Here is a 25,804-nt window from a genome sequence, read left to right as displayed (position 1 = left end):
ATGGGCTGCAGCTGACTCCAGGTCCTTCACACGCAGCCCTACAGGATGGCAGGGGGCTCGGATTGCCCCACCCCAGGAGCCCCCCACAGCTGCTTACGGGCCCTGCCTTCCCCTCTGCTCCCTTCAGTCTGCACACACTCCCACCTTAGCACCCCTGCCCCTGCCAGCCCTCCTCTTTCCCGACCCGATACCCCTGCCCTGCTACCTTCGAGCACCTTCCCTGCACCCTGGGGCTGCAGGCCGGGTACCGGAGAGCCGGCTGGGGCAGCTAGGCGAGGGCTCGCTGCAGTCTGATCTGGGGCACCAGGATCACCCGGCACTCTGCAGCCATTTGGGGAAAGTGTCCGGGCTAGGGCTCTGGGGCCCTGTGTGCTGGTATCCCAGAGTCCGGGGCATGCTGGGAGAGGACCCTCGTCACCCATGGGTCCACGCTGGCGGGGGCCGGGGTCTGCCTCCCACGGCCCCCATGACCCCCATGACTTGGCCGGCCCTGTCCAACGAGTGTTCTTGTGGAGCTAAGACAGCTGTGCCTTGGCCTCCTTCAGAGCCTGGGGGCCTCAGGAAATGCATGCACTTCCTTCCTGCCTTGCCCTCCATGCTGCCTTCCCCTGCCTCCTGCCGCCTCCTCCCAGCACTGGGAGGCCAGAGGGCAGGAGGCCACTGCTCCTGCTAGCCAGCAAGGACTTGCTGTCCCCGGCACAGCTTCAGCTGGGGTCGAGGTAGTTCCTTGTGCTTCAGGGAAAGCCGAGGCCTGGGGACAGGGAGGGGAAGAGGGAGGCCCAGGACTGAGGTGCTGCCTGGCTGGTCTGGGAGTGGCCCCCAAATTAGAGGGCCAAGCCGGCCGAGTGACTCAGTGGGCCTTGGGCCGGGCGTGCAGTTATGCCTTATTGCAGACTGCAAACCACAGACACAAGAGCCTTCCAGGCGCAGGAACCGTATTTACAGAAATATTGCCCCAGATGCATCCCCCAGCTGCAGGAAAGAGCTCCAGGGTGCATAATGTGCCCTGTGCACAGGGCGTTGCCTCATGGTCACCCCCAAGCTCCCTCCAGGAACGTGCCTGGCTGACGCCCAAGGGTGCGCACTGCACGGGGGACACTGAGGCTGCCCCACCTACTTGCGGTGATACTCTCCCCTTCCCTGCTCCCCACACCCTCTGCACCTTGGTATGTGGTGTTCCTTCCACTGCCAATATTTCTCTTCCCTCCTCTTTCTCTTGTCTCCTCCAAGTCACCTCCTCCAGGAAGCCTTTCTAAGCCCCCCGTGGCGCTATGTGTGGCTCTGAGGAGGCAGGAAACAAAAGTGCCCCTGTCCCCTGCCCACAGAGCTCAGAGCCCAGACCCGGAGCCCCCAGAGTGGCCTTTCCCTAGCAAAGCTCCGGCCACTGTATTCAGGGCTCTTTTCGCTCCCACTGGGACTCCTGGACGCTGAGGACCTGAGTGATGGCTCCTGGGGTCCCAGCCCCCAGAGCAGGGCAAGGCACAGTGGAGGGCGGCCTGGGGCACCAGGCTGGGTGGGGCCTCGGATGCAGCTAAAGGCTCCTGGGGCAATGGGCGTGTCCTACATGGCTTTTTCTTTTTGCATTTTTAAAAACATCTTTATTAAGATATCATTCACATACCATAAAATTCGCCTATTTAAAATGCACAGTTCGGTGATTTTTAGTATATTCGGTGCGCGACATCACCGCAGTCAACTTTAGAACGCTTTCATCCCCTGTAAAAGAAAACGGACGCCTTTAGCTGTGGCCCTCTCTCCCCCCATTGCCCCCCGGGCCCCCAAGAACCCTCTAATGTACTCTCTGACCCTATAGATTTGCCTACTCTGGATGTTTCGTGTGAAATCACAGTATGTGGTCCTTGGCGACTGGCTTCTTTCACAGAGCACAGTGTTTTAGACATGTTGTGGACACGTTTTTCCTCCCATGCAGCCGTGGTTGGGGATATCACAGCTAAGGGAGGCTATCTTCTGTGATATAGTCTTTCTACTGCCAGCGATGTTGGGAGTGTGTCTCCCATAAACAGGAAAAAACAAACATGGAGACAAACGACGCGTGCTCCCAGCCAAGACCCTGTTTTTCCCACATCTCCCTTCTCCATGGTCCAGCCTGGAAGCTTCTTGAAGGCAGGCACCACAGCCTGGTCAGGCCACCATGTGTCTCACGTCCCCGGCCGGGGCCCCTGAACTGAAGCTGGTGCACATGGGAGGGGGAAGCCGCACCCCCAGGCGGAACCTTTTAGATCCCACCTGCACGTGGCCCGGGACAGCTGGCCAGGTAGTCAGGACCCTCAGACCTCATCCCTATTCTCCTTGGACCCACCTCTTCCTGGCGTCCCTCAGCCTCTGCCCGGCTGGTCCTCTATGCAGTTTTCTCTTTTGATCCCTGGGGCATCGTGTTCCATCTTGTGGCCCGCTTTACTTTCCCCCCTCTCTGTTTCCTTTGCAGAACTCGGTGTTGCTCCCTACCTTGGTTTCTAGCTCCATCTAAACCCTCACCTTTGTTCTGGGAGCAGCGCCTGCAGGAGTCTTCCTCAACGCGGCCAGGCTCTTGGCCTCACTCCGCTGGACGCTGGGGCACAACAGACCAGGGGAGGATTGGGGCCCCCCTGGACGGGGAGGAGGTGTGCTAAGGCCCTCGGCTCTACCCGCAGGTGGAGCTGGGCGCGTCCTGGCCCTCAGGAAGCCGCTGAGCTCCCAGCGATCACGTGGGGTGGTGGCTGACGATGGCCTCTTCCTGGGACGCTTGGCAGGCTGGCCCACTTCGCCCCTGTCAGTGGCCAGCACAGGGCTCAGCCCAGAGGAAGTGCCCACCCACAGAGCATTCATTGCGTTGCAGGGGACCGCACGGATTGAGCAAAGAAAGATGACTCACTCTTCCACTCTCAGCTTGTCTGAGCCTCAGGGCTGGCAGGCGAGGGAAGACCCTCAGAGTCTGTGATGCCTTCCTGTCCGTCCCTCGCCGAGTCCCGTCTTGAGATCACACAGAGAGGACCCGTCCTGTGTTTTAGGGCAAAAAGGGCTGCAGCGGGGTGGGGGGCTGGGGTGTCCAGAGTACCTGGGAGCCTGCCTCAAGCCCTTCCAGAAATCCACAACAGCCGCCTCCCTGACTGCAGAGAACCACCTCCTTGTTCAGGCCCAGGCTGCCGGAGGTTCTGGGCGGGCTCAGAACAAAATTCCAGGGGCCACTCGCTGGACTAGCAACCAGAGGCCGCCTCCCCCTTGTCTCCCTTCCCTTTCTGCCATCTCGCCTTCGCCTGCAAGTGCCAGCAAGATAGTTCCCGCCCCTCTCCGGGCCTCAGTGTCCCTATCTGGGCAGTGGAAAGTTTGACTCTCTAAGGCTGTGCCAGCCCGGAGACACCAAGGGTCCTTGTGGGAGTGGGAGTGTGTCCCTTCCCCATGCGCGGGGACGGGGGGGGGGGGGGGGGGGGGGGGGGGGGAGGGAGGGGGTTGTGAGGGGGAGGGGGTGCAGCTAGCCCAGCCGTCTACAAGAAAATTGCTCCCTTTGAAGCTTCCAGGGGGGCCGGGAGGCCTGCCCCCTCCCTCCCTTCTTCCCTCCCTCTCTCCTTCCCTCTCCGCCCCACCAGCCCCCTCCCTCCTTTCCTCCCTCCCCGCCCCCTCCCGCCGTCCCCTCCCTGTCGGCCAGCCCGCCCAGCCTTTAGCCTCCCTCCCACCGCCTCTGTCTCCCTCTCTCCACAAACTGCCCAGGAGTGAGCAGCTGCTCTCGGAGGGCCCGACGGAGAAGGACAGACACACTGACTGCCTGACACCCAAGCCTGCCAACTAGCCAGCCTGTGCCCGGCCGCTTGCCCTTCCCAGGTAGGGCCCCCACGCCAGCCCCACACTGTCCCCACTGTGTCCCCACGCCGGCCTTGAGCTGCCCTCCTTGTCTCATCCCTGGTTCCACTGTGCCCTCACCATCCTCAAAATGCCCCCACCATCCGCATCCCTACCCTTGTCCCTGCTGCCCCCTCACCCCCCCCCCCCACTCCTAGGCTGCCTGTGATCCCCAGATTCCCGCCAGCGCTGCTGCGGGCTCCTGGCCCGCACCCCTTCGTCGCCACCCTGTGGCCCCCTTAGTGCTTGTCCCTTTTTGCATTTTCTCCCCACCCCCCTTTCCTCTCCCCTCTGACCTCACTCAGCTGCACTCCATATCTGCCCTCCCTGTCTCCCTCTCGGGTTCTTCCCCGTGACTGGCCCCACAGAGCATCGCTCAGGGCATGGCTGGGTGGCTGGCATCCCAGCTCGGCCAGCGGCTCTTCCTTCACCGCCAGTCCCGAGTCCCGAGCGTGCCCCGAACTCCTGCGCTGTGCCTCCACACTGGGAACACGGGTGGGAGGGCTCAGCGCTAGGGAACAGTCCCCACTGTCCCTGGTGTGGGCTCACAGACTTGGTTTCCCAGGCTGCCTGCCCAGGTATTACTCCCTTACCCACAGGCTAATTCCCTTCCTCTACGTCCTCCCGGCTGAGGTGGAGGTCCACAGGGCCCTGGCCCCTGGGGGCCCTGGGTGGGGCTGCCCGGGTGGCTCGGCTCTGCCTGTCCCCAGAACCCCCTTGGACTGAGACTCAGAATGCGGGGTTGTGGGCAGAGAGAAACTCAGGCAACCGTGCCGTGTTACCCTAGGCAGGCCTGGCTTTGGGCCTCGCAAAGCTTCTGGGGACCCTGGGGAGAAGTGAGGCCACAGGCCCACTTCCAAACTAGGACACCATTGTCCCAGGATGGGTGCCTTTTTAAAAAATGTTCTATTTACTGATTTGTGAGAGAGAGCATTAGCAGGGGAGGGACAGAGGGAGAGAGTGACACAGAACCCCAAGCAGGCTCCACACTATCATCCCAGAGCCCGACACGGGGCTCGAACCCACGAACCATGAGATCATGACCTGAGCCGAAATCAAGTTGGATGCTTAACCAACTGAGCCCCCCAGATGCTCCCCAGGATGGGTGCCTTTAAGGATCAGTGAGGTTCAAGAGCTCTCTGACCAATTGCCCTGTCCCCCAGAAGCAGCCCCCCCCCCCCCCCGCCCACAGGTGCATGGGGCAACTCTGGAATGGAGAGAGAGCCTCAGGTCAGAATCAAAAGTGTAGTGCAAGGTTACCCCCAAAGTTCTCTGGGAGGGGCCGAGAGGTTCCTGCTGGTCTCACTCCCACTCCATCCATCATACAAAGGAGGCAAGTGAATCCCAGAGACGGGCAGGAACCTGCCCACAATTGCACAGCAAGTCAGGTGCAAAACTGGGGCCAGGACTCAGGGCTCCCGACTGACAAACCCTGGCTATTGACCCCATACCACCCAAGGAAGCCTCAATGTCACTGGGGCATTGATAATGACAGCCTGTGGCCAACTGCACCTCCTGGGGATTGGAGTCAGAGGTGACAGGGCCACTGGCCCCTGTCCTGCAAGCTCCCAAGATGGCGGGCATGCTGAGGGGCCTGCCAAGCAACTTAAAAGAAGAGCAAAGGAGAATGGAGCTCTCTGTATGTGCCACCAAGTGCCATGGAAGGTTGGGGGATGGGAGCACCCCCTCACTGCTCCGTGGGTGCGGCTGGGGCCTGGGCACTGGTTGGTTCTGCTGAGTGGAGCAGGAGGCCCAGAGTACTCCAGGCCAGGGTCATGGGTAGGGGCGGGTAGGGTAGACCTTGCTCAGGCCAGAGAGACTGTGGCAGAACAGTGTTCACTAAGGGCCACTCTGGCTGCAGATACGGGCCAGTCCTGTCCTCAGCGTGCTCCTGCATCCGTGTCCTCCCCCACTCGCTGGCCTGCCAAGTCTCCACCCTGCGGGGACTGATTGGCATTGAGACAAGCGGGAGATGCTCGGGGCTCCCTGGATGCCAAGAAGGAAGGTTCCTGGGGATCTGCATCCAGGGGCAAAGGTCGGCGGGGAGTGAGAGTGCTTAGGCGCAGCTGCAAACACGCACGTGAGCGCCTCCTGGCGACACGCAGCTGCCCTGAGAGAGTGTGCAGGCTGCCCACGTCTGGCCCACGGGACATCATGGCTAGCCTTTGAGGGCAGGACTGGGGGGGCAGGGGGGATGTTGAAAGGACGGCACCACGCCGGACAGCGAGAGCAGACTGGGAGCCAAGGAGCCGCTGCGGAGTGCCGCCCCGGTGGGCCCGGCCCACCCGTTCACTCCCTGGCCCACCTTTAAGCCCCAAGGACCCAGGGCACAGTGGGCATTAACCACCCACCGCTTTCGTGCCCTGCCCTGAAGCAGGGTCCGGAGTCCCCGTTTAGTAGACGGGGAGCCTGAAGCCCAGCCTTTTCGCTGCCGGGCTGGTGGCAGTTCTGTGCAGGCTTATTTCAGAAGCCCAGAAACCTGGCCTGCCGGCCCCTGTGACCAAATTTCTCCCCAGCCCTACCAGTGGCCCTGGCCCACTGGAGGAGTGCGAACGAGGAAGGACAGGAGGAAAAGGGGCGTTTGAAAGGCCCCAGAGCGTCCCTTCCCGGGCTGTGCCAAGTCCCCAGAAGGAGGCGGAGCCTTCCAACAAGGCCCTCCCATCTCTCCCAGCCCCCCTCCTTCCTGGACCGCGTCCCTCTTCCCCTCCTGGGAGAAGCCCCGCAGACACCACACGGTCTGGACTGTTCCAGCAGTCACTTCTGCTCAGTTGCCTGGGGACACAGCCGTGGCACGAGAGAGAGGGGCGGTCTCCCAGGATTTCCTTGGAGCACACAGGCACAGGCAATGGCCCAGGCGTGTCCACCATGACCCCGCAGATAGTCCCAGCTGCAGCTCCGGGGCCTCATCTGCTGAGCCACTGGGTCCTTTGTCCTGCATGACCCCAGGGCCTTTCCCTCACCTTCCTTGCACACCTTCCAACACCCTTAATTGTGAGAGAAGTCTTCACATCCCCACCCACCACACCCTCCCCATCTGTCACCCAAGAGTGACAGAGCTTGTTCTCTGCCCAGAGCTGCCTCCTTCCACACCCGTGGGCCCCACTGGTGGGAGGGGACATACCTGCCCAGGGCTTCGCTCAAATTGAGGGGGTGGGGATGATGGTCGCTCTCCCAGTGCATCCTCCTATGAGCCGGGGGAGGGGGGGAGGGGGGTAAGCAAAGGCTCCCGCCGAAGGCGGGGTCCTGGCAGCTCTGGCCCCTCCTGTCAGCTGGCACCTGGGGCAGTCAGTGCCCCTCCCCTCCCTCCTGTTGTCTTCTGCCGAGACACTGGGACCCACGCCTTGGTCACCCACAGAACGCCTTCTGTAAATCCCACCTTAGAGGGAGCCGGTAGGGAGCAGGCAGAGGGGGCTCGGCTGGAGGAATGGGGGTGGTGTCTGCCCAGTCCTGTCCCCGCGGGCCTGAGGCCCGTTGAGGCTAGCTGGCCAGCCCCGTGGTCAGGCCCTTCCGTCTTCCAGAGCCCATTTCCCAGTGGCCACTGCGGGAAGGCCCCTGTGGGCGCGGGGCCTCCTCAGCCACTTCGTCTAGGGGGTGGGTGGCTGTGATCCATCCCCCCAACCTGGGCCCACAGCCCCAGGGTCCCCCGGGGCCTTCTTCACTCCCTCTGGGACTCAAGGCTCCTGGAAGCAGCCTCAGACCCACCCCATTTGGCTCCCCCTCCCTCGCTCTGTTCTGGGTCGGGGCAGTTGTGGGGTGGCTGCGGAGGGGGCCTTCTCCCCGGGGGCCTACCAGCCTGCAGCATCACTCGGATGACTCACCTGCCTCCTCCCTGTGGTAACGCATCTTGAAGTTTTGAGGGGCAGGGCTCTCTACCCAGCTTCCTTGCACCCAGCTCTCCCAGTCCATGGCATGGGAGAGCCAAACTCTGCAAACACCTGGGGCTGACCTGCAGTTTCCCCCCCACCACCTGCCCCTTGAGGGTCAGATGGCCAAGGGGGACATAGCAGTCAGAGGCCCAGGTGGCCGCTGGATCGGGAATTTGAGGAACAGACGTGCGACTTCAAGGAGAGGGGCAGAGGGCAGAGAGAGAGAGGCTGGTTCTGGCGGCCCTGTCCTAGGAGACCAGAGGCAAATGTGAGGTTCACCTTCTTGCAGTCTGAGTCCCTGCCTACCCTTGATTACAGTCCGCCAGGACCTTAGAGGCCACCTGGCTGCAAGCAGGCATGCACTGGGGGAGCCCTGCGAGGGGCTCTGAGGGGCCAGAGCCCCTGGCAGAGAGCAGGGAACCTGATGCAGGGAAGGGGATGCAGGAAACCCCGGGCCCAGGAAGGCAAGGGCCTCACTCACAGGTGTCTGGCCACTCTCCTACCCAGAAAGTGGGGCCGAACCCCCTCGTCTTGGCCTGGCTCAGGTGGGGAGCAAGGCAGGTGGGGCGCCATGCTCTGGGAGCTGGGCTGAGAGCATCTCGCTGTGGGGTCTGGGGCCTGCTAGGACCTAAAATGCTTCGGGGCAGTTCCCTGGCCTGGTGACCGGGGGGCTTGATGCCTTTTCCGTGTGACATCCCTGCAGGCCCGTAGCCAGCACAAACAGCAAGGTTGCGATTGGCCTGGTGGGTGTGTTAGGGCCAAGGAGGGGCGTATGGCCCCACAGCCAGTGGGGAGCTCCTGATATTGGCAGTCAGAGAGAGGCATCACGTTCCCAGAGGATTCATGACGCAAGCAAGGGGGCAAAGGACCCACAGAGCAGGGCCCTGCTTTCCAACGGCATCACCTCCCAGCCTAGGTGAGGGAGCTGCCAAGGAGTCTTTCCCAGGGCCCCAGAGGCTGGTCCGCCCCCCCCCCCCACCCTCCACAGCACAAAGAGTATAGGGTCTTGTGGCTTTGGGACCTGTGGCAAAGTCTGCAATGACAGAGGGTGGGGCCAGACACAGGCGCAGGTAGACAGAGAGTGGAATCCCAGTTCTACCATTTCCTTATCGTGTAGCCTTGGGCAAGAGTGTGGGGCAAAGTCTGAGCCTCCGTTTACCTATTCAAGCCTCACTTTCTTCTTTTGGTCATTGGGAGGGCCGTTAAGAAATCATTTGAGTCCCCTGCCCCGCCTCTGGCAGGTAATAGCATCCTCCCTCTTCCCCGAAGATTCTAGAACGTGGTGAGCAGGGGCTCAGGATTCCTTGTGAGTGGGAGAAGGAGGAAGGACACACAGCCCAGGTGTGAAAGGACCAGGAAACTCAGGATCCCCAGCTGGCTTGGGTCATGTGCTGCCTGACTCCTGGCCAACAGTTTGACTCTCCTGTTTTCAAGAGGTTTTATGGCAGGGTGGGGGAGGGGTGGATGGCTCTCCTGGATGCTGTGGGGAGAGGTCCGGCCTAGCCGGCACCGGCCACCCCACCACCTCCCCAGTACCAGCGCTCTGCACGCAGCCAGTGGGTTGGCTCCCGGCTGGCTCCCTGGGGCCTCCAACCCCCACTTCCAGGTGGAATCCGTACCTGAAGGCTGACAGAGCACAGGACCCAGCTCTGTCCAGTCACACCAGCAGTGCCGGGGCCATGGCAGGAAGGAGCAGCTCGCGCTGTAGCCTAGAGGGCATGCGGGGGCGATAGCGGAGGGCCCAGCGTGGCCCGGGGCGCGTACGCAGATGGGGTGGGGCTCAGGGCCCGCCCCTCCCCTCTCCAGCCACCAGCCGCTCACGCAGTCACCCCCGCATACGTGTGCACGTGCAGGCTTCGGCAGACCCATAGCTGGCACCCAAGTGTAGATGAGATGCTGTCCGGGGTGGCAGGCTGGGGCCTGGGAGGGCAGCGAGGGGCAGCTGGGCGTCAGCTTGCGCACCGTGCCCACCTGTGCAATACAGTTGTGGACAGCGCCCCTGCCCCTGGCCTGTTGTTTGAAGCTGGGCCCTGAGGGCTTTGGTGGTCGGAGCGGGGCAGTGGGGGGTGGGGAGGGTACCCCCTGCTCAGCCCGTCTCCCTCCCACCCGTCCCCATCCACGTAGTCCTAGGGATGGGGCAGGGCTAGGGAGACGGTGGCACGCACGCCGGAGTTCAGGTCGGGTTGCTCGGTGGGGCCAGACACCCCGGGCTGAGGCCTCGGGACAGTGCCCGGCGCCTACGACTTGGCAGCTGCGGGCCACGCATCTGCAAGCAAGCTCCCAGGGCATGCCAGACCTTAAGTCCTGCTCCCGCCGCCCTTGGCCTGGCCTGAATGCCTGGCACGGCACCCCCATGTTCTCAGAGGCCGCCAACGCGTCTTGTTTGGCGCTGACCTGGAACGGTCGCGCTCCGAGGACTGCGCTGGCTCTCGGAGGGCGAGACAAGGAAGGCCCTATTGGTTTGGCGGCACAGCCTCCGGGAAGCCCGGCCTTTTCCCTTGCTCACACCTGTGGGCACCGGGCCGGAGGCCTCACCGCCATTACCACTTCTTTCCTTGGCCCTGAGGGGCGGGGTCCGGCGAGCTCCAAGCACACAGCGATGGGGCTCAAGGCCCTCCCCGAAGTCCTTGGGGACACCCCCTCGGGTTCACCGGCCGGCCGGCCCCCTGCTCCCCGTGCAGTTCTACCCGCCGAGTCTTGTGCCAGCTCCGGGAGTGGAAATGAGGCTCTGCTGGGAAGCCTGCCCAGCCCCCACCCCGCCGGCCTGTCCACTGCCTGGGCCGGGCCAAGAGTGGGGGCGGGGGAGAACCGGCCAAACCTCATCCTCTGCCTCTATCGCGGGGCCCTGCTGTGGGACCTCCAAACCCTCGGCCTCAGTCCCTCCCCCCCAAGAGTGAGCCTGCGCTGGAGCCCAGGGCCCCTCCCTCGGCCTCTCTGTGGCCCCCAGATGCAGCCATGTCAAGCACGGCCGGTTTGAGCTGATTCATCTCCTCTAGAGTCCCCATTCCCCCAGGACGGGTCCTACGAGCCCACTTGGAGCCTGGGTGGCCAGTCCCACCCCGGTGGGCCTTCCCAGCGCCTGTTCGTCCTTTACCCTGGGGGCGGGGGACAGCCACGGGAGGACAGAGGCTCCCTGGGGAGACCCCCAGCCCTTCTCAGCCCCCGCAGGCCGGAAGAGGCCTGTTTCTGCCCACTTTGCCTCTCAGCCGCCCCTGGACCTGGCCCGACCACCCCAGCCACCCCCACCTGTCCGGGTGGACCGTGGATCCCAAAGCCTTCCAAGGCTCCCACTGGGCGTTCCAGCCCTGACTCATCCCCCCGTGAGGTAGCGGCTTTGGCAGGGGTGCCGGGCAAGAGGGGAACAGTCTCCTCCCTCTCTCCCATTCCATCTTGCTCTCCTGCCTCCGTTCTCCCCTTCCTGTTCTCTCCTACCACTCCCCCTCCTCCCAGCCCTGGGCATCCACTGGCTCCCAGACAAGGGCCCCAAGCAGCGGCAGCAGGCACTCGAGGCCTCGGCCTACCCTGCTGTGTCCTGGAGGTTGCAGAATCAGGGGAAGAAGGAGGGACACGCGGTCCAGGTAGGCAAGCACAGGGCCTTCTCCCTACTCGGCCCCATGACCCTCTGGGGGCTCCCCTGGGTCCTGCTCGGCCAGCCCGGGGCTGGCAGGACCTGGGGCGTGATCGTGGGATCTTGAGGCCCAAAGGAGCCGGGGAGACGGGGTCCTCTCCCGACATGGGGGATCCTCACTCTGCTGTGTGACCTGGGACAGGCAGGCAGCTTCCCTGAGCTCATCACTGGGGGCCAGCCCTCAGGAGGGCTGTTGTGACCTACTGGGGGTGCTCCGGGGCTGACTCTCCAGCTGAGTCCACTGAACTATGTCCTGGGTCTGTGACCTGTGCCTGACAAGCACACCGCAGCCCTGGCAGCCAGAAAGGCGGCACCCTTCTCTCCCACTCTGTCCTCGGGGATGGCGGGAGCCAGGGCACACTCTGTGACCCACTCGGGGCTGGCCTGAGGAGTGTGGAAGGGGTTGGCGAGGCTGGGATGGATAGAAAGCCGAGGCTCGGAGTAGTTGTGCCCAGACCTGGAGGTGGCCCCTGGCTTGCCGGTGGGAGGAGCCCAGGGGAGCCTGCAGGGGCCCGGGCTGGCCCAGGGAAGCGGCGGCCAGGGCCACACTGTGCACAAGGTGCCAGCCTAGAGGATGCGGGCTCCGCTTCCCGAGGACTCCTTCCACATTTGCAGCCAGCAGTTGGGCTTAGGGGCCACCCAGACCCACTGAAGCCCCTGACAGCCCCTCCCCCATCCAAAGCGGGCCCGAAGTGAGGAGGGGCTCCCAGGGGTGGGGCCCAATGGGGGCTACAGGAAGCCCCTGGAAGCCAGCCAGGCTCACTGCCCACAGATGTGCCCAGGGCAGCCTCAGTCACCCGAGCCTGGGAGGGAAGCAGGGCAGGCACACATGCCTGTTTCACGAATGGGGCAAATGAGCCCGGCTGGGACTTTCCCGGGAAATCCGAATTGGTGAGGACGGCGGGAGAGGCAGGGGCCCCGGCCTTTTCCTGTACAGGAACTTCTGGATGGGAGAGGGGAGGAGGTGGGCAAATATGGGCACCTGGGGGCAGGTTCGGGCAGAGGGCAGCCTCCCCCTCACGCCCACCCCGCTGCCTGGCCTGGGGGAGCCTTCAGACAAGCCTGATCCTGCCTGCCACCCAGCGGCAGCCTGCTCCCCTCTGGTGGCCTCTCCAGGGGGCTGGGCCACAGGCAGAAGGAAGGCAGGAGCAGATGTGGGAGCCCTGGGGCTCTGCAGGCCAAGCCAGGGGAAGTCTTGTGGGCCAGGAGAGGGTGCTGGGGTCCCGGGGAGCAATGGGGGGGGGGGGCGCACCCCCTCCACCTCAGCGGTTTCACCCCTGCCAGGGAGGACGCTCCTCTCTTTATCCACACGGCCTCCGGGGCTAGCCCAGGTGTCAGCCCAGCGTGCCCAGCCTGGCCTCTTGGCCTCTTGACTTTCTTTGAAAAATGTGGACGTGCTGCAAGGGGGAGCTGAGGCAGGAAAGGAAGTGACTCATGGTGGTCTAACTCCATCCCGACTGCGCCCACATTGCCCTGAGCATGTGGGATCGGCCGTGGCCACAGTAGTACATTCAAATCCAAAGTCTTCAAAGCCTGTAGGGGGCAAATGGCTGCCCTTCCCTCTCTGCCTCCTCCACTCCCTCCACTAGCCTCCCAGAACCCCCCACCACCCCCCACCCCCGGCAGGCTGCCAGCTGACTCAGTGGTGCGTGGAAGACAGCAGAGGAGGGGGTTAGTGCTGCAGACTCGCTAACTGGCAAGGCGATGCACTGCCCATGAACCCCCCAGGCCTGCCTGCGATCAGAGGGGAGCAGAGGGAGATGTCTCCTGCCTGCCCGCACCCCCTCCCTCTGCCGCCTCCTTCCCTGCCACTCCCACCCTGGGGTCTGGCCTTCCGCAGTGAGGGATGGCGAACGCGGTGCCATCACATGCAAAAGCTCAGCCCCTGGTATTTGGAGGTTTGCCAGGAGGGGGCCCCGAGGGCAGGGATCAGTGATGGCTGGGCCCTCCTGACAGCCCCTCCTCACCCCGGCCTCCCAGGCATGCCCACCATGTGGCCCCTGTGGCTCCTCGCATCCCTGCTGGCCCTGAGCCAGGCCCTGCCGTTTGAGCAGAAGGGCTTCTGGGACTTCACCCTGGACGACGGGCTGCCCATGCTGAACGATGAGGAGGCTTCAGGTGCCGAGACGACTTCAGGTGTCCCGGACCTGGACTCCCTCACGCCCACCTTCAGCGCCATGTGTCCTTTTGGCTGCCACTGCCACCTGCGGGTCGTTCAGTGCTCCGACCTGGGTCAGTCCCGGGCCCAGGGTGGGACGGGTGCATGAAGGCGCAGGCCTGGCCTGAGCGCCCTACCAAGGAGACACATGTCTGTCCCGTGGGATGGGCGTGAAAGGGTGGGGTCGGGGATGGGGTGACCCCACACAGGGTCCGGGGACTCCTGGTTTCAGCGTGGAACGCTGTCCAGCTGTTCGTTTGCAAAAGAGCAGGGAGTGAGGAGGGCCCTGGTCTACGGCGGAGGCCTTGTGTGGGTGTCCGTGGGCGCCCGTGTCCCCACGCTCTGAGCTGCTCTGGGGCTGGGGCTGGGGCTGGGGCTCATGCTGATGACCGCGGCCCCGGCCCCCAGGTCTGAAGTCTGTGCCCAAGGAGATCTCCCCCGACACAACGCTTCTGGACCTGCAGAACAATGACATCTCCGAGCTCCGCAAGGATGACTTCAAGGGCCTCCAGCACCTTTACGTAAGCCCACCCTGGCCCTTCTGAGGCGCTGCGAGGAGGTGGGCAGTGTGCAGCTGAGGAGTTGGGTGCTTGTGGGTGTGCACACGTATGTGTCGGGTGCGAGAGGGGACTGGGGACCCACGGAGTCCTGCGAGAAGTCTGGAGGCGGGCTTGATGGGAGCGCCCCAGGTCACGGGTCACATGTGCGGATGTCAGCAGCCATAAGCACGGGACAGAATCGCTCCGCCTCGAGGCCTCACTGGCAGCCCCACCGATCACCAGCTAGGGCGGCCAGGGAGGGAGGAAGAGGTGAGGGCAGGGCGGGGAGCTTGTGCCTTTACTTCCCACGCCCCCCTACCCCAGGCTCTCGTCCTGGTGAACAACAAGATCTCCAAGATCCACGAGAAGGCCTTCAGCCCCCTGCGGAAGCTGCAGAAGCTCTATATCTCCAAGAACCACCTGGTGGAGATCCCTCCCAACCTGCCCAGCTCCCTGGTGGAGCTCCGCATCCATGACAACCGCATCCGCAAGGTGCCAAAGGGCGTGTTTAGCGGGCTGCGCAACATGAACTGCATCGGTGAGTGTGGCATGGCCTGTGGCAGTTGTCACCCTGTGGCCAGCAGGAAAGGCTCAGGGAGAGGGGCCTCTTGCAGCCGGAGGGGCTGGGTGCCATGGACAAGCCTGGTGGGCCTCACAGGACATTTTGGAGGCTTGTCTGGGGACATGCCCCAGAGCTGCCAAGGCGAGATGAAGAGAGACCCGGGGACCGTAGAGGGAGGGAAGGGAAAGGGCTAGTGCAGCCAGCCAGCCAGGGGCCAGGCCAGAGGAGCTGAGCAGGCTGCGGTGGAGCCCCACCTTGATCTCTGGCTCCCCTCCTTTTCCTCCTGCTCCCCTTACCCCCTGAGGTCAATGCCTGGGCCAACGCCCTTGGGAGCTGATGGTCTTGAACAGCCAGGAGTTTGCAATGAGCCCAGTAAATCACTGGAGCTGCTTTCAGGGGTAGATGGGGGAGCAGGACCCATCAGGCCAGCCCAAGTCAGGACCTGGGGCTGTGCGCGCAGCCACCCGGCTCTGGCGTCAGGGCTGAGTGGGGGGGCGTCTCTCCTAGAGATGGGCGGGAACCCGCTGGAAAACAGTGGCTTTGAGCCTGGAGCCTTCGATGGCCTGAAGCTCAACTACCTGCGCATCTCTGAGGCCAAGCTCACGGGCATCCCCAAAGGTAGGAAGGCAGACCTTTCCCCCATGCTGTCCAGCCTCCATGGCACAGATGGGCACAGATGGGGGGATCCGGGGACATCTGGAGCCACCAGTCAACTCAGGGAGGGCTTTGGTAGCCCTCTGTTCCCATCTGCGCCCCCCCCCCCGACATACAGACCCAGCCCGCACACATGGCCTCCCCTCCCGCATTCAACTCAGAGCACCCTCTTTTCCTGGCAGACCTCCCCGAGACCCTGAACGAACTCCATCTGGACCACAACAAAATCCAGGCCATCGAGCTGGAGGACCTGCTCCGCTACTCCAAGCTGTACAGGTGGGCTGCGGGTCCACGTGGGGTGCCCTGCCCCACTGCTCTTTTCTCCCCCAGCGTCTTGGTACATGTCATGTGCCCTTCGCAGGTTGGGCCTGGGCCACAACCAGATCCGCATGATCGAGAACGGGAGCCTAAGTTTTCTGCCCACCCTGCGGGAGCTGCACTTGGACAATAACAAGCTGTCCAGGGTGCCTTCTGGCCTTCCGGACCTCAAGCTCCTCCAGGTGAGAGGAGGGGGGAGCCCCCATGCCAGGGGCTGTAACACAGAGTGGCGCGGGACCTTGCCGTGCGGCCGGCCAGCTGTGCGGTCTGGGCAGCTACTCCTGCTCTCTCTGCCTCTGCCTCCGCATGTGGAAAGAAGCCATCACAAGGATCCCTCCCTCAGTGCCAGCGAGCTGTGCTGAGGAAGTAGGGGAGGCAAGCGGGGACTCCCCCGGGGCTGGCAAGGAAGGCGGGTCATGGGTGGAGAGAGGGTGTGAGGGATGAGCAGGAGCCGGCCTGCTAGACATTGCAGCTGAACGTCTCCTAGGTGGGCGGGACACCAGAAAGGCACGGCAGAGCCGGGGAGGTCAGGGAACAGTGTGCGCACTGGAGGTGCACGGATTTGTGGTGAGACGGGTCCAGCTCGGGGCAGGAAGTAGGCTGATGAGGGGGTGCAGGGTCTTGCCTGGGGTTCTCAGGATCCCCCCCCACCACCACCACCACTCTGGTCCTGGCTTGGCTTCCAGTCTCTTCCTCGGCCCCAATCACACTAGCCAGGAGACCTGCCATTCCTACAGGCTGTCGGGTCAGAGCCAAGTCGGGACAAGCTCTGCATCCGGGGAGGGCGGGGGAGGGCGGAGCAGCCTGGAAGCTGCCGGGGCGAGGCCCAGGCCCGGCTCAGCGCGCCCTCTAGCGGCTGGTGTCCTCTCTGCCTCTAGAGGGCGCTGCTCCAGCCTGAGCACCTCCCCCCCCCCCCCGCCCCGCCCATCATGGGGTTCCTTACCCTCTCTCTCTCCTGCTTCCTCTGTCCCTCCCCTAGAGAGGGGCTTCGGGAAGTTGAGAGCTGCTAAAGAGCAAGTACCCCTGCGCACTGGACGGAAGAGGGGGCCACGTGCAGGTTCCTTCTCCTGTCATATCTATGGGTCTCTGGAGTGAGAGGCTGCTGCCCCGGGGCAGGCCCGGAGCCCGGGGAGCCCAGAGGGAGGGCCAGGGACCCTCTGTGAGCCCAAGGTGCCACCTTTCCTGCATCGATACCCACGTCCCATCCCTTGACCCCCGCGTGCCCCTCCCTTCCCACCCACCACACACCACACTGGGGCCCTTCGTCCTGGCCCCTGGTCACATACCAGTGCCTTAATCCCATCCAACAGCCTCATGACCACCATACCCAAACCTCGCTTTGCTCCTCCCAACAATGGAAGAATCACATCCTGGACCTCAAAGGGCAGGCGCTGTGATTAAATCACGCCCATGAGGTGGCCAGGCGGGACCCAGCCCGGAGGGAGGGCCCAAGCCCTCTGTCGTCTGCCCTCTACTTGGCCCACCCAGGCCGGTACAGGTTCGGAGGGCAGTCAGGGGTGACTGGGCCACCGGCACTGGGCCTGAGCCACCTCCCTCTGCCCTCAGGTGGTCTATCTGCACACCAACAACATCACCAAGGTGGGCGTCAACGACTTCTGCCCCGTGGGCTTCGGGGTGAAGCGGGCGTACTACAACGGCATCAGCCTCTTCAATAACCCTGTGCCCTACTGGGAGGTGCAGCCGGCCACTTTCCGCTGCGTCACCGACCGCCTGGCCATCCAGTTTGGCAACTACAAAAAGTAGAGGCAGCAGCGGCCGCTGCGGTGGCCTGGGCGGGGTCTCTGGGGAGCGCAGCAGACATCCCGAAGGGGAGGGCAGAGGGAGGGAGGGAAGCCAGTGCCCAGCTGCACCCAACCCAGCCCCCGCCCTTGATCCTGGACCCCAACGCGCTGCCTCCTGACGCCCTCATCCCGGCTCCCAGGCGTGCAGATGGGGCACAAGACCCAGCCGCCGTCACGTGTGCCTTGGCTTCAGAGCTGCCCCTGCCCCCCACTTCATAGCCACTCAGAGCACCCTCATAAAGCTTTCTTCCCATTCACCCTGAGATCAAGTCACCCAAGGCTCCGGTCCAAGGAAGACGGTCCCTGGGTCTAGGGGGTGGGAAGGGGCTAAGAGGGAGGAAACAGCCCACCCCACCTGCCTGGCACGCATTCTTTCTTCTCATGTACTTCCAGCTTCCAACCCTCCTTAGCCTGGCCTGCTACCCCTGGCCTTCCATGCTCCCCCCGCCCTTCTGCAAGTTCACGGCCCATCTATCCCAGCCTCCTTGCTCTACTGGCCTCTAGACCAGTGTCTTCCTGTCTGTTTCTCTGTCTCTCTCTATCCCTCTCTCTGTCTCCATCCGTCTCTCTCATCCTCCCTCTCCTCGCTCACATCGCTGAGCTGGGTCTGGTGTCTGTCTCGCTGGGCTTCTGCCCGGCCCCAACCTAGGCAAGCCAGGGGGCAGAGGGCAGCTGTCCCCAAGCCTGCCCTGCCCAGACTCTGCTCCCCCTCCCCGAGTCTGGACAGTCCTGGAGGAGGCCAGCATGTGGAGGTGATGCACCCTGTGCGCAGTCCACAGTCCGAAGGGGAGCACTGGCCCAAGAAAAGGCCCAGCATCCCGCTGGAGTCGGCAGCCAATTTTCCTTGGCCTTTCCCGCCCCGCACGATGGCTAGTTCCCCCCTCCCTTCACCTTCTGGCCCCTGGTATGGTGGGGGTTTCGAGCAATCACACCCAGCTTGAGGAGGAGCTGCTTCTGAGGTCGGTTGTTGTCTTTCAATTAAAGAAACACTGTGCACTATGGCTGTGTGTGCCGCCGCTCTCGGGTGGCATTGGGGACTGAGCAGACGGGGGGTGGAGGGGCACGATGTGAGGCTGCGGCTGGCGGCCAGACTCTGCCTGCTCGTGTCCACTCTAAGCCTCGGGCTTCCTCTTTCTTGCTTTCCCTGCACTCAGGCAAGAGTCCCCAGTACCTCCATGTCTGAGACTGGACAAGAAGGCCCCTTCCACTTCTTTCTAGGCACTTCCATTGCCCCAGCTGTCCTTCTCCTGGGGTCCTAAAGCAGGCCTGGCTGAGGGAGCATCTGCCCACCCAGAGTGGAGCATTTGCCAAGCACCAGCCAGCCGAAGAGCCCCAGATGAGACTCTCACCCTGAGAGGGGAGCCTGGAAGTCCTAGGGGCCCCGCATGCCTGTCCTAACGGGATTTGCCGGCTCAGAATGAGGTTAGATCCTGGCTGCTGTCAGAGCTGTGTGCGGCATCCAAGTCGGCACCAGGGGGCGCACTGCCACGCATGCCGGGCCTCCTAGGGCTGCAAGTTGTGCGAGGCCGCCTGTGCTGGCCTGGCCTGGCCTCAGGGCAGACACACTGTGTGCCAGCAGAGCCAAGCCCAGGTTGCCATATTCTGTCCGTGGCTGCCAAGAAAGGACCCAGAACATGGTCCGAGAAGCCTACTAGCTGGGGATACAGGACTGCCCCAGAAAGGGCAGCATGAGACAGACGGTCCCCGGAGCGATGTGCCCTCAGACGGCAAGCCCAGAAGACCATCGGCATCATAGCACTACTCTGGGCCGTGTGCTCCATGGCAATTTCTGCTGAGCTGGGCAGGCTCAGGGCAGGGGCACTGGCCAGGGTCCACCAGTCACTGCCTCAGTCAAGTCCCCTCACTGGCCAGAAGAGGGACAGCCGGCACTGGGGCCCGGAAGAGACAGAAACATGGAGTCCGGTGGGAATGGCGGGTCACCCGGCAGAGCAGGGGACAGCGCCCTGCAGGCGGGACCCACACTCTGCCCGCACCAGAGGCGTCGAGGCACCCAGGGGACCACTTGGGCCCGTGGCAGGAGCCCAGGGAGGCGAACAGGGCCACACCCCACAAGAGCTTGTGAGTTGTGGTTGGAAAATGGGGTTCCCTACCCAGAGCAGTTGGTCAGAGATGAATCATTTAGTCTCACTCTGCCGTCCAGTGTGTTGCAAACTATTGGAGGAGGAGGATGACCATGGTCATACAAAAGGTGAGAGTGATCGGGTTTAAAAATCAAACCCATGGCAACCCCAAGGCGATCCATGCCAGGCACCAGCTGCCAGCCCCCGTGTACTGTTCCATGTACACGTTATGCCAGGCAGAGTGCCCTCCTCATGGAGCTCCGCACCTGGCTGAGGTCACAGGAAGCCCCAGGTGGCAAAACCACAGAGGGCTGGGGGGGGGGCACCCTGAACTGTGAGTACCTGCATGGGCTCGGGGGCGCCCCGTTAGAAAGCCCCAGCAATGCCAGAAAGGTGGCAGGAAAGACGGAAGGAGCGGCCGGGTTCCAGCCCTGGACTTGGGGACAGATTGAACGTGGGGCGACAGGAAGGGAGTGGGCAGGATGGGAGTGTGGGACCCCCACGTCTGAGGCCCCTGGAGGAAGAGGAAGGGGCCGCAAGGAACGTAACCTGCGGGGGAGAGCACCCCAGGCGCCGTGGGGGTGTGGGCGCAGCTCAGGGGGAAAGCCTAAGGCTGAGAGTGAGCTGAGGCAGGCACATGTGCGTACTCGCGCACACACGCACACTCGCACATGCACACGCGGGGCGACAAAAGTCCCGGGAGCAACTTGCTCAGGGAGGGCTGTCTTGTGAAAGCAGCGGCTGCCAAGCAGTGGACCCAGGGACAGGGGGCTGGGCTGCAGGACATTTCCAAGTACTCACCGCAGGTCAGGTGCCTTCTGGATGTGGTGCGGCCCAGCTGGAGCCTAAGCCGAATCCACTGCTTGGTTTTAGACAAGTTAGGGCTTGTTGAAGGGGCAGCCAGCCAGGCGTCCGTCTGTAGATCATGGCTGGGGATGGGGGCAGGGCACCTCAGAAGGACAACCCCTCCTTGAAGGGCCTGAAGGGGTGGTGGAGGGGCTGATTTGAGAACTTGGGGGGGTGGTGTTCATTCGCTTCTGGTCCCCCCTGCGGTCTCCAGGCCCCATCCCCATGGGCTCCCGCTCCAGTCTTGGGAGGGCAGAGGCTGCAGGCAGAGGCAAAGCCAACTCCACTCTGGACACGTGGGGTCGGGCGCCCTCGCCGGGGTGGCCCGGAGCCACCGCAGCCTTAGAGAGCCCGGGGCCACCGCGGCACCACGGGGCCCAGGGCCTGCTGCACACAGGCTGCCAGGGCAGAGGCGGGGTGCCCGGGGTCTGAGCTAGCCCCCGAGGCTGGAGCAGGCTGGCAGGAGGGCTTGTGTTCAAAAGGCCACCCAGCCGCAGCCAGGCCTGAGTTGTTCCTGAGCATGAGATGCAGCCCAGGCTGTCCAGGACCTCTGGGGCACAGTCTATTGAGGCTGAGCACCTGAGATGCCCAAAGGGAGGTATGCTGCAGGCAGGGTGCTGGGGGGCCCAAGACTTTCTCGGGGGCCAGGTCAGGGACTGGTATGAATTTCCCAGGGATGCTGTAACCAAGGACCACGAGCAGGTGGCTTCGAACGGAGATTGACTCCCTCCCAGCTCTGGAGGCCACAAGTCCAAAATCAAGGTGTCAGCAGGGCCGTGCTCCCTCCAAAAACACTAGGGGAGGATCCTTCCTGCCTCTCCCAGCTTCTGGCAGCTCCAGTCATTCCTTGGTTTGTGACTGCCACTCCAGTCTCTGCCTCTGTCTTCACATGGCTTCCTGCCCTGTGTCTGCGTGTGTCAAATGTCCTTCTGCCTCCCTCTTATAAGGACACTTGCCACTGCACTTAGGGCCCTCCCAGATACTCCAGAATCATCTCTCCATGTCAAGATCCTTAAGCACATGCGCAAAGTCCCTGTTTCCAAATCAGGTCCCACTCTGGTTCCGGGGCTGCAGGTGAACACTGACCCGGGAGGCCCCGGCGTGATGGTGGCCCCAAGGCCTTGGAGGAGTAGGGGAGGAAGAGTCTGTGACGTCAGCCAGGGAGAAACTGAACACTCAGAAAAGAGAGGGCCCTGGGACCCAGCCAGAAGTTCCCCCACTTCAATGCTGGGCTGAGGAATTGCTGTCCCCAGAGGCGGCTGTGACAGCCACAGCAAAAGTGGCAGTAGAGAAACCAGGCAGGGGAGGGGTGGCAGCTGCTGGGCCCAGGGGGAGGATCGTGGTGGCAGGTGGCTTAGGACCTGGGAGAGAAAGCATCCGGGCAGTGGAGGAGATGGCCGGGGGGGGTGGGGAGAGCGGTGAGGTGGAGGCAGGTGACAAGGGGGGGTGGCCAGTAGGAAGAGGGAGAGTGGGTTCCTCTCACACAGTGCGTGTGTGAAGGCTGGAGAGAGATGGGCCTGAGGCTGAGCCTCTGGTTCTTGGCTTTGTTTCTTGGGCCAAGAGTGCCGTTGAGATGGTCCCAGGAGGAGGCAGATGACAGGGATCCATTGACAATATAAGAGTGAGGGAAACTGACCAAGGCCCAAGGCTCCTGATGGGGCAGGACAGGCCAAGAGCACAGTGGGGACGAGGTGTGGGGCTGAAACGAACAGGGGAGGGTGCAAGGAAGCAGGGAGGGCTGTGCCACTAAGCCAAACACGTTCCCCTGCTACATACACGCCGAACCCCGGCTGTGGGCCTCCCTGGGGCTGTCCCCCAAGCACTCAGTACAGAACACAGGGCTTGATGTAAAGAAGAACTTTCTTGAAAGCTCTCCCTGCCCACCTCTTTATAGACAGAGAAGCCAAGAGGGGCTGGCCAATGAGCAAGCAAAGGGCCATCAGTGACCCTGGGACAGCTTCCCTGGTACCCAGGCTCCCTCACTCCCAGATCTGAGACTTCTCTCTTGGCCTCAGGGCCACAGGCGAGGGACCAACTATTTTGAACCATAGAAAGGGGGCCATCCCCTCTCCTGGCTCATTAGCTGTTTGGGGATTGCCATTTGCTAGAGACGGGATTTTCATGACACCCCGTGGGGCTGTGGCTCAGTGCCTTCAGCTCTCCTGCAGGCCACATACCTTGATCCTTGGCCAGCTGACTGTGACCACAGTGGGCCTCATCACAAAGGCATGTACCCCTGGGAAAGAGGCAAAGGGGTGGTGCTGGGTGCTCCCTGCTATTGATTTTCTCCCCTCAACCTGTTTCTTCCCCCTCAGGGTTCAAGGGCAACCCCAGCAAACAGGTGGCCTGGGCATAGCACAGGGAGAGGGGGACCCGTGTAGCTGTCCAAACAAGGCAGCCGGCTCTGAGCTCTGGGAGCAGGATGGACTTCACCAGGTGGTGCTGATGCCCCCACGTGGACAGCAGCCATCAGTAAAATGGACATGGCCTCAGGGGCAATCAATACGTCCCCTGGTCTCTGGAGGAAGGCAGTGACACAGTCCCAAGGGAGTCTCAGCTCTTCTCTTCAGCCACTCCCAAGCCTGCACATGGAAGGCTCTCCCCTCCCCCTCAGCACCCATTTCTTCCCCACTGTCGTCCCATAGCTGCCGACTCCCGTCTGCGAAGAGGCTGACCGATAACTGAATGTCTTCTGTCAGTCAGAGCGTACCCCTTGCCAAAGGGAGGCTCCCGTAAGGGCCGCCGAGGAAGGCTGGGCCCAGCAGCCTGCCCCATCTCCCCTGGCTCTAGAGCCTGGGGCCTGGGACAGAAGGACGTGCCGCCGGGCCACACTCCAGGGAGCCCGCCACACCCTGGGGGGCCAAGAAGAGAACCCAGCTTGAATACGTGGGGTAGAGGAGGCCACAGGCTTTCGGGAGGCGCTCCAACCGCTCAGGGCTCCGCTTCCTAGTGCGGATGCCACGGGGGGTAGGCTGGCACCCTATCCCCTGGCCAGGGCGAAGGCCCGCCCAGCTTCCCAGTTGGCTCCAGGTGGGGTGTGGCGCCCCTTTGAGTGTGGGCTCCAAGGACAGTGCTGAGCTCGCGATGGACGCTCAGGAAATCAGGGACTCGCTTTGGCTTTTAGCTTCCATATTCTTGGCACAGCGCGTCAGGCAGGCCGGGCACCGGGGCTGCTGTGGGGCCAAGGGAGCCAGAGTTGATGACAGCTGACCCTGTGTGCTAGTGCAACCCCCCCCGCCCCGCCCTCCGTGGGACAGCCAGCTAGCTTTCCAAGAGCAGACACCCAGGAAAAGTGCATAAGTATCAGGTAGGAATGCATGTGAGCGAGCAAGTAAGCGTGTGTGAGAGAGCGGGTGTGAGCTCTCGTCAGCGTGTGTGAGTGAGCAGGTGTGAGCCCGCGTCAGCGTGTGTGAGAGAGCGGGCGTGAGTGTGCTCGTGACCTTCGTCTCCACTGAGAGGGGCCAGGTCTCAAGGGCTCTTCATGGGAGCAGCTGCTTCCTGGGGGCAGGTCAGACTTTGGGGAGGTGTGACAGTCCCCTGGCCAACCCTTTTGTCCTTTAGGTGTCTGTCACCGTGGCACCTCCTCATAGAAGCCTTCCCTGAGCCCCCAGCACCATCTTTCGTGTCCCCCTATCAATATTCCCCGAGGGGCCCTTACCCCAACCCGTGACCTCACCTTCACTCTGCCCGCCAGCCCCCTGTTTTGTGGTCCCTGCTGTGTCCCCAGCGCCCAGTCCGGGCCTTGCATAGAGGACACCCCGGGGCCCTGTTTGTCCAAGGCAAGAAAGAATTTGTGGCTGTGTCCACATATCTTCTACCTGACACACTCTTGGGCTCTGAGCCCTGCCTGCTCTGGGACGGTGATGTCACTGTGGGCCTGTCACTTCTCTCTCCTACAGAGTCAGCCCCCTTGCACTTCTGCTCCATGGTCACAGATGGTGGCAAAGGCCTCGTCTGAGTTTGGAGACACCCACTGTCCCTGGAACTGGGAAGCTTGGGACTCCGAAGACAAGCGGCATGGGTCAGCCAGCTCCTGCCTGGCTGCTGAGCGTCTGTGGGCACGCACTCGGCTCTCTGTCCACGGGTGTGGCCGAGTATGTTTGTGGATATGGGTCTTCTCGGCACCGGGGTTGTGTGTCTGTCTCCACTCGTGTCTGGGATGTTTGTGTCCCTGTGCATCTGTCCCCGGGTGTCCACCCAGGGCGTGCAGTATCTCTGTGTCCTGTGTGACTGTGTTTATGTGATAACTTTTTGGGGTCACCAACTTTGAGAATCCATCATAAGCTCCAGCTTCCTTCTCAAAACTGCTTTCAGTTGTCAGACTCCCAACAGCAGGCAGTTTCAAGAGTTATCACAAACCCCTGGGACACCACAGGGGCCCAAGAACCCCCGGGGCTGCGAACCAGCAACCCAGCTCCCCACTCCACTTGACTGTTAGGGACAGGACCCAGAGGGCAGGGGTCTTGAGAGGAAGCGGCAGCCGATGCCCCAGTCGCGTGCTCATCGCTCTTTCTCTGTGCTCCCAGGTGCCAGGGCCCCCAGGTTTCCAGGCCAGCCCGCCCCCCACCCTCCTTCCAGCGCCCTCAGGGGGCACTGGTTGGCCAGGAAGGGCAGGCACCCCGGCGCATCCTAGGGGACAGAAGGGCGCGCGCCGGGACTGTGGCTCTGGAGCCCCGCGGCCCCCGCGCGGCGCGCCGCCCCCCGCGCCCGCTCCCTCCTCCCTTCTCCTCCCCCCCCCCCCCCCGCGCTCTCTGCCTCCCTCCCTCCCTCCCTCCCTCCCTCCGCGCTCAGAGCTGCGGCTGGAGCCGAGCGCGCCGCGTCGCCCGCCGCCGCCGGTGCGGAGCGTGGGGAGCACTCGGCCGCAGCCCTCGCCTGCCGCGGAGGGTCGCGCCCGGCGCCTCCGGCCAGGCCGCCCTGTGCCCGGGCCTTTCCGTCCTTGGAGCGGATCGTTGCCCGCCGGGCGTCCGCCTGCAGCGACAGCAGCCGCTGGAGCCGAGGCCGCGGCGTCGGCCGTGCCCAGGACCTGGTAAGTGGTGCCCGGGGCGCGCAGGCAGGGGCGGGCGGGGCGGGCAGCCCGGCAGGTGGCGCGGCCCGCAGGTGGGGGGACGCGGGTCCCCGCCCACGGCACCTGCGCCCCGCGTCCGGCCTGCGTGTCCTTGCCGCGCCTCGCGTCACCCCGGGGACCCTGGGCCGGCGGGCAGCGCCCCGCACCCCGCGCCCCGCATCCCGCGCGCACGCGCATCTGCGCCCGGGCGGGGGGGGGGGGGGGGGAAGAAAAGGCCGCCGGGGGCTGCGGGCGGGGTCCTGGGCGGGCACAGTCTGGGCGCCCGGGCCTGGGCCAGAGCCAGGCTGCGCCGAACGCACCTTCCCCGAGTCTCTTGACACCCCCTCCCCCCCCTCCATGCCCTCACACTGTGTCATCTTCCCCCGACACGCTGAGAAACCCTCACACGTTCCCACACTGCCCCCCGCATGCCCACACGGCTGCCCTGCAGACCCTGCTGCGGGGTCCGGGC

General features: G+C 63.5%; 2 protein-coding genes and 1 long non-coding RNA gene across 6 annotated transcripts in view; 2 read left to right on the top strand and 1 right to left on the bottom strand.

Annotated features, from left to right (window-relative positions):
* Positions 1–1,633: 1,633 nt before the first annotated feature.
* Positions 1,634–3,356, bottom strand: LOC145714125 (uncharacterized). The gene is made up of 3 exons (XR_014136790.1): positions 2,873–3,356; positions 2,497–2,767; positions 1,634–1,716 (listed from the first exon to the last, which is right to left on the bottom strand). It is a non-coding gene; the product is annotated as an uncharacterized LOC145714125 (long non-coding RNA).
* Positions 3,357–3,669: 313 nt separating this feature from the next.
* On the top strand, positions 3,670–18,360 carry BGN (biglycan). 2 transcript variants are annotated; one of them, XM_081793579.1, is made up of 9 exons: positions 3,670–3,816; positions 11,151–11,278; positions 13,309–13,560; positions 13,895–14,007; positions 14,350–14,563; positions 15,095–15,205; positions 15,424–15,517; positions 15,603–15,741; positions 17,126–18,360. In XM_081793579.1, exons 3-9 carry the CDS (start codon positions 13,311–13,313, stop codon positions 17,321–17,323), a joined length of 1,119 nt encoding a protein of 372 aa, XP_081649705.1. In that variant the 5' UTR covers positions 3,670–3,816; positions 11,151–11,278; positions 13,309–13,310; the 3' UTR covers positions 17,324–18,360. The 2 variants fall into 2 exon arrangements, with proteins under 2 accessions (XP_081649705.1, XP_081649704.1); XM_081793578.1 differs by lacking the exon at positions 11,151–11,278 and having other exon boundaries at positions 3,672–3,816.
* A 6,842-nt stretch (positions 18,361–25,202) lies between these two features.
* Positions 25,203–25,804, top strand: part of ATP2B3 (ATPase plasma membrane Ca2+ transporting 3) — a 60,372-nt gene continuing 59,770 nt past the window's right edge. For all 3 annotated transcript variants that reach the window (XM_081793161.1, XM_081793160.1, XM_081793162.1), the window contains exon 1: positions 25,203–25,314. The gene's annotated coding sequence lies outside the window, so the exon portion shown is untranslated. The remainder of the gene's footprint in view (positions 25,315–25,804) is intronic.

This window comes from Panthera onca, chromosome X (assembly GCF_046562875.1).
Source record: "Panthera onca isolate mPanOnc1 chromosome X, mPanOnc1 haplotype 2, whole genome shotgun sequence".
Taxonomy (NCBI): domain Eukaryota; kingdom Metazoa; phylum Chordata; class Mammalia; order Carnivora; family Felidae; genus Panthera; species Panthera onca.
Note: the sequence above shows the minus strand (reverse complement) of the source record. Positions and strands in the feature narration are given on the sequence as shown.

Excerpts from the sequence above, each read along its gene's own strand:
- BGN (XM_081793579.1), top strand. The coding sequence starts at position 13,311 with ATGCCCACCATGTGGCCCCTGTGGCTCCTCGCATCCCTGCTGGCCCTG. Across the intron at positions 13,561-13,894 it reads CGTTCAGTGCTCCGACCTGG|GTCTGAAGTCTGTGCCCAAG; the intron begins GTCAGTCCCGGG and ends CCCGGCCCCCAG. Across the intron at positions 14,564-15,094 it reads GCGCAACATGAACTGCATCG|AGATGGGCGGGAACCCGCTG; the intron begins GTGAGTGTGGCA and ends CGTCTCTCCTAG.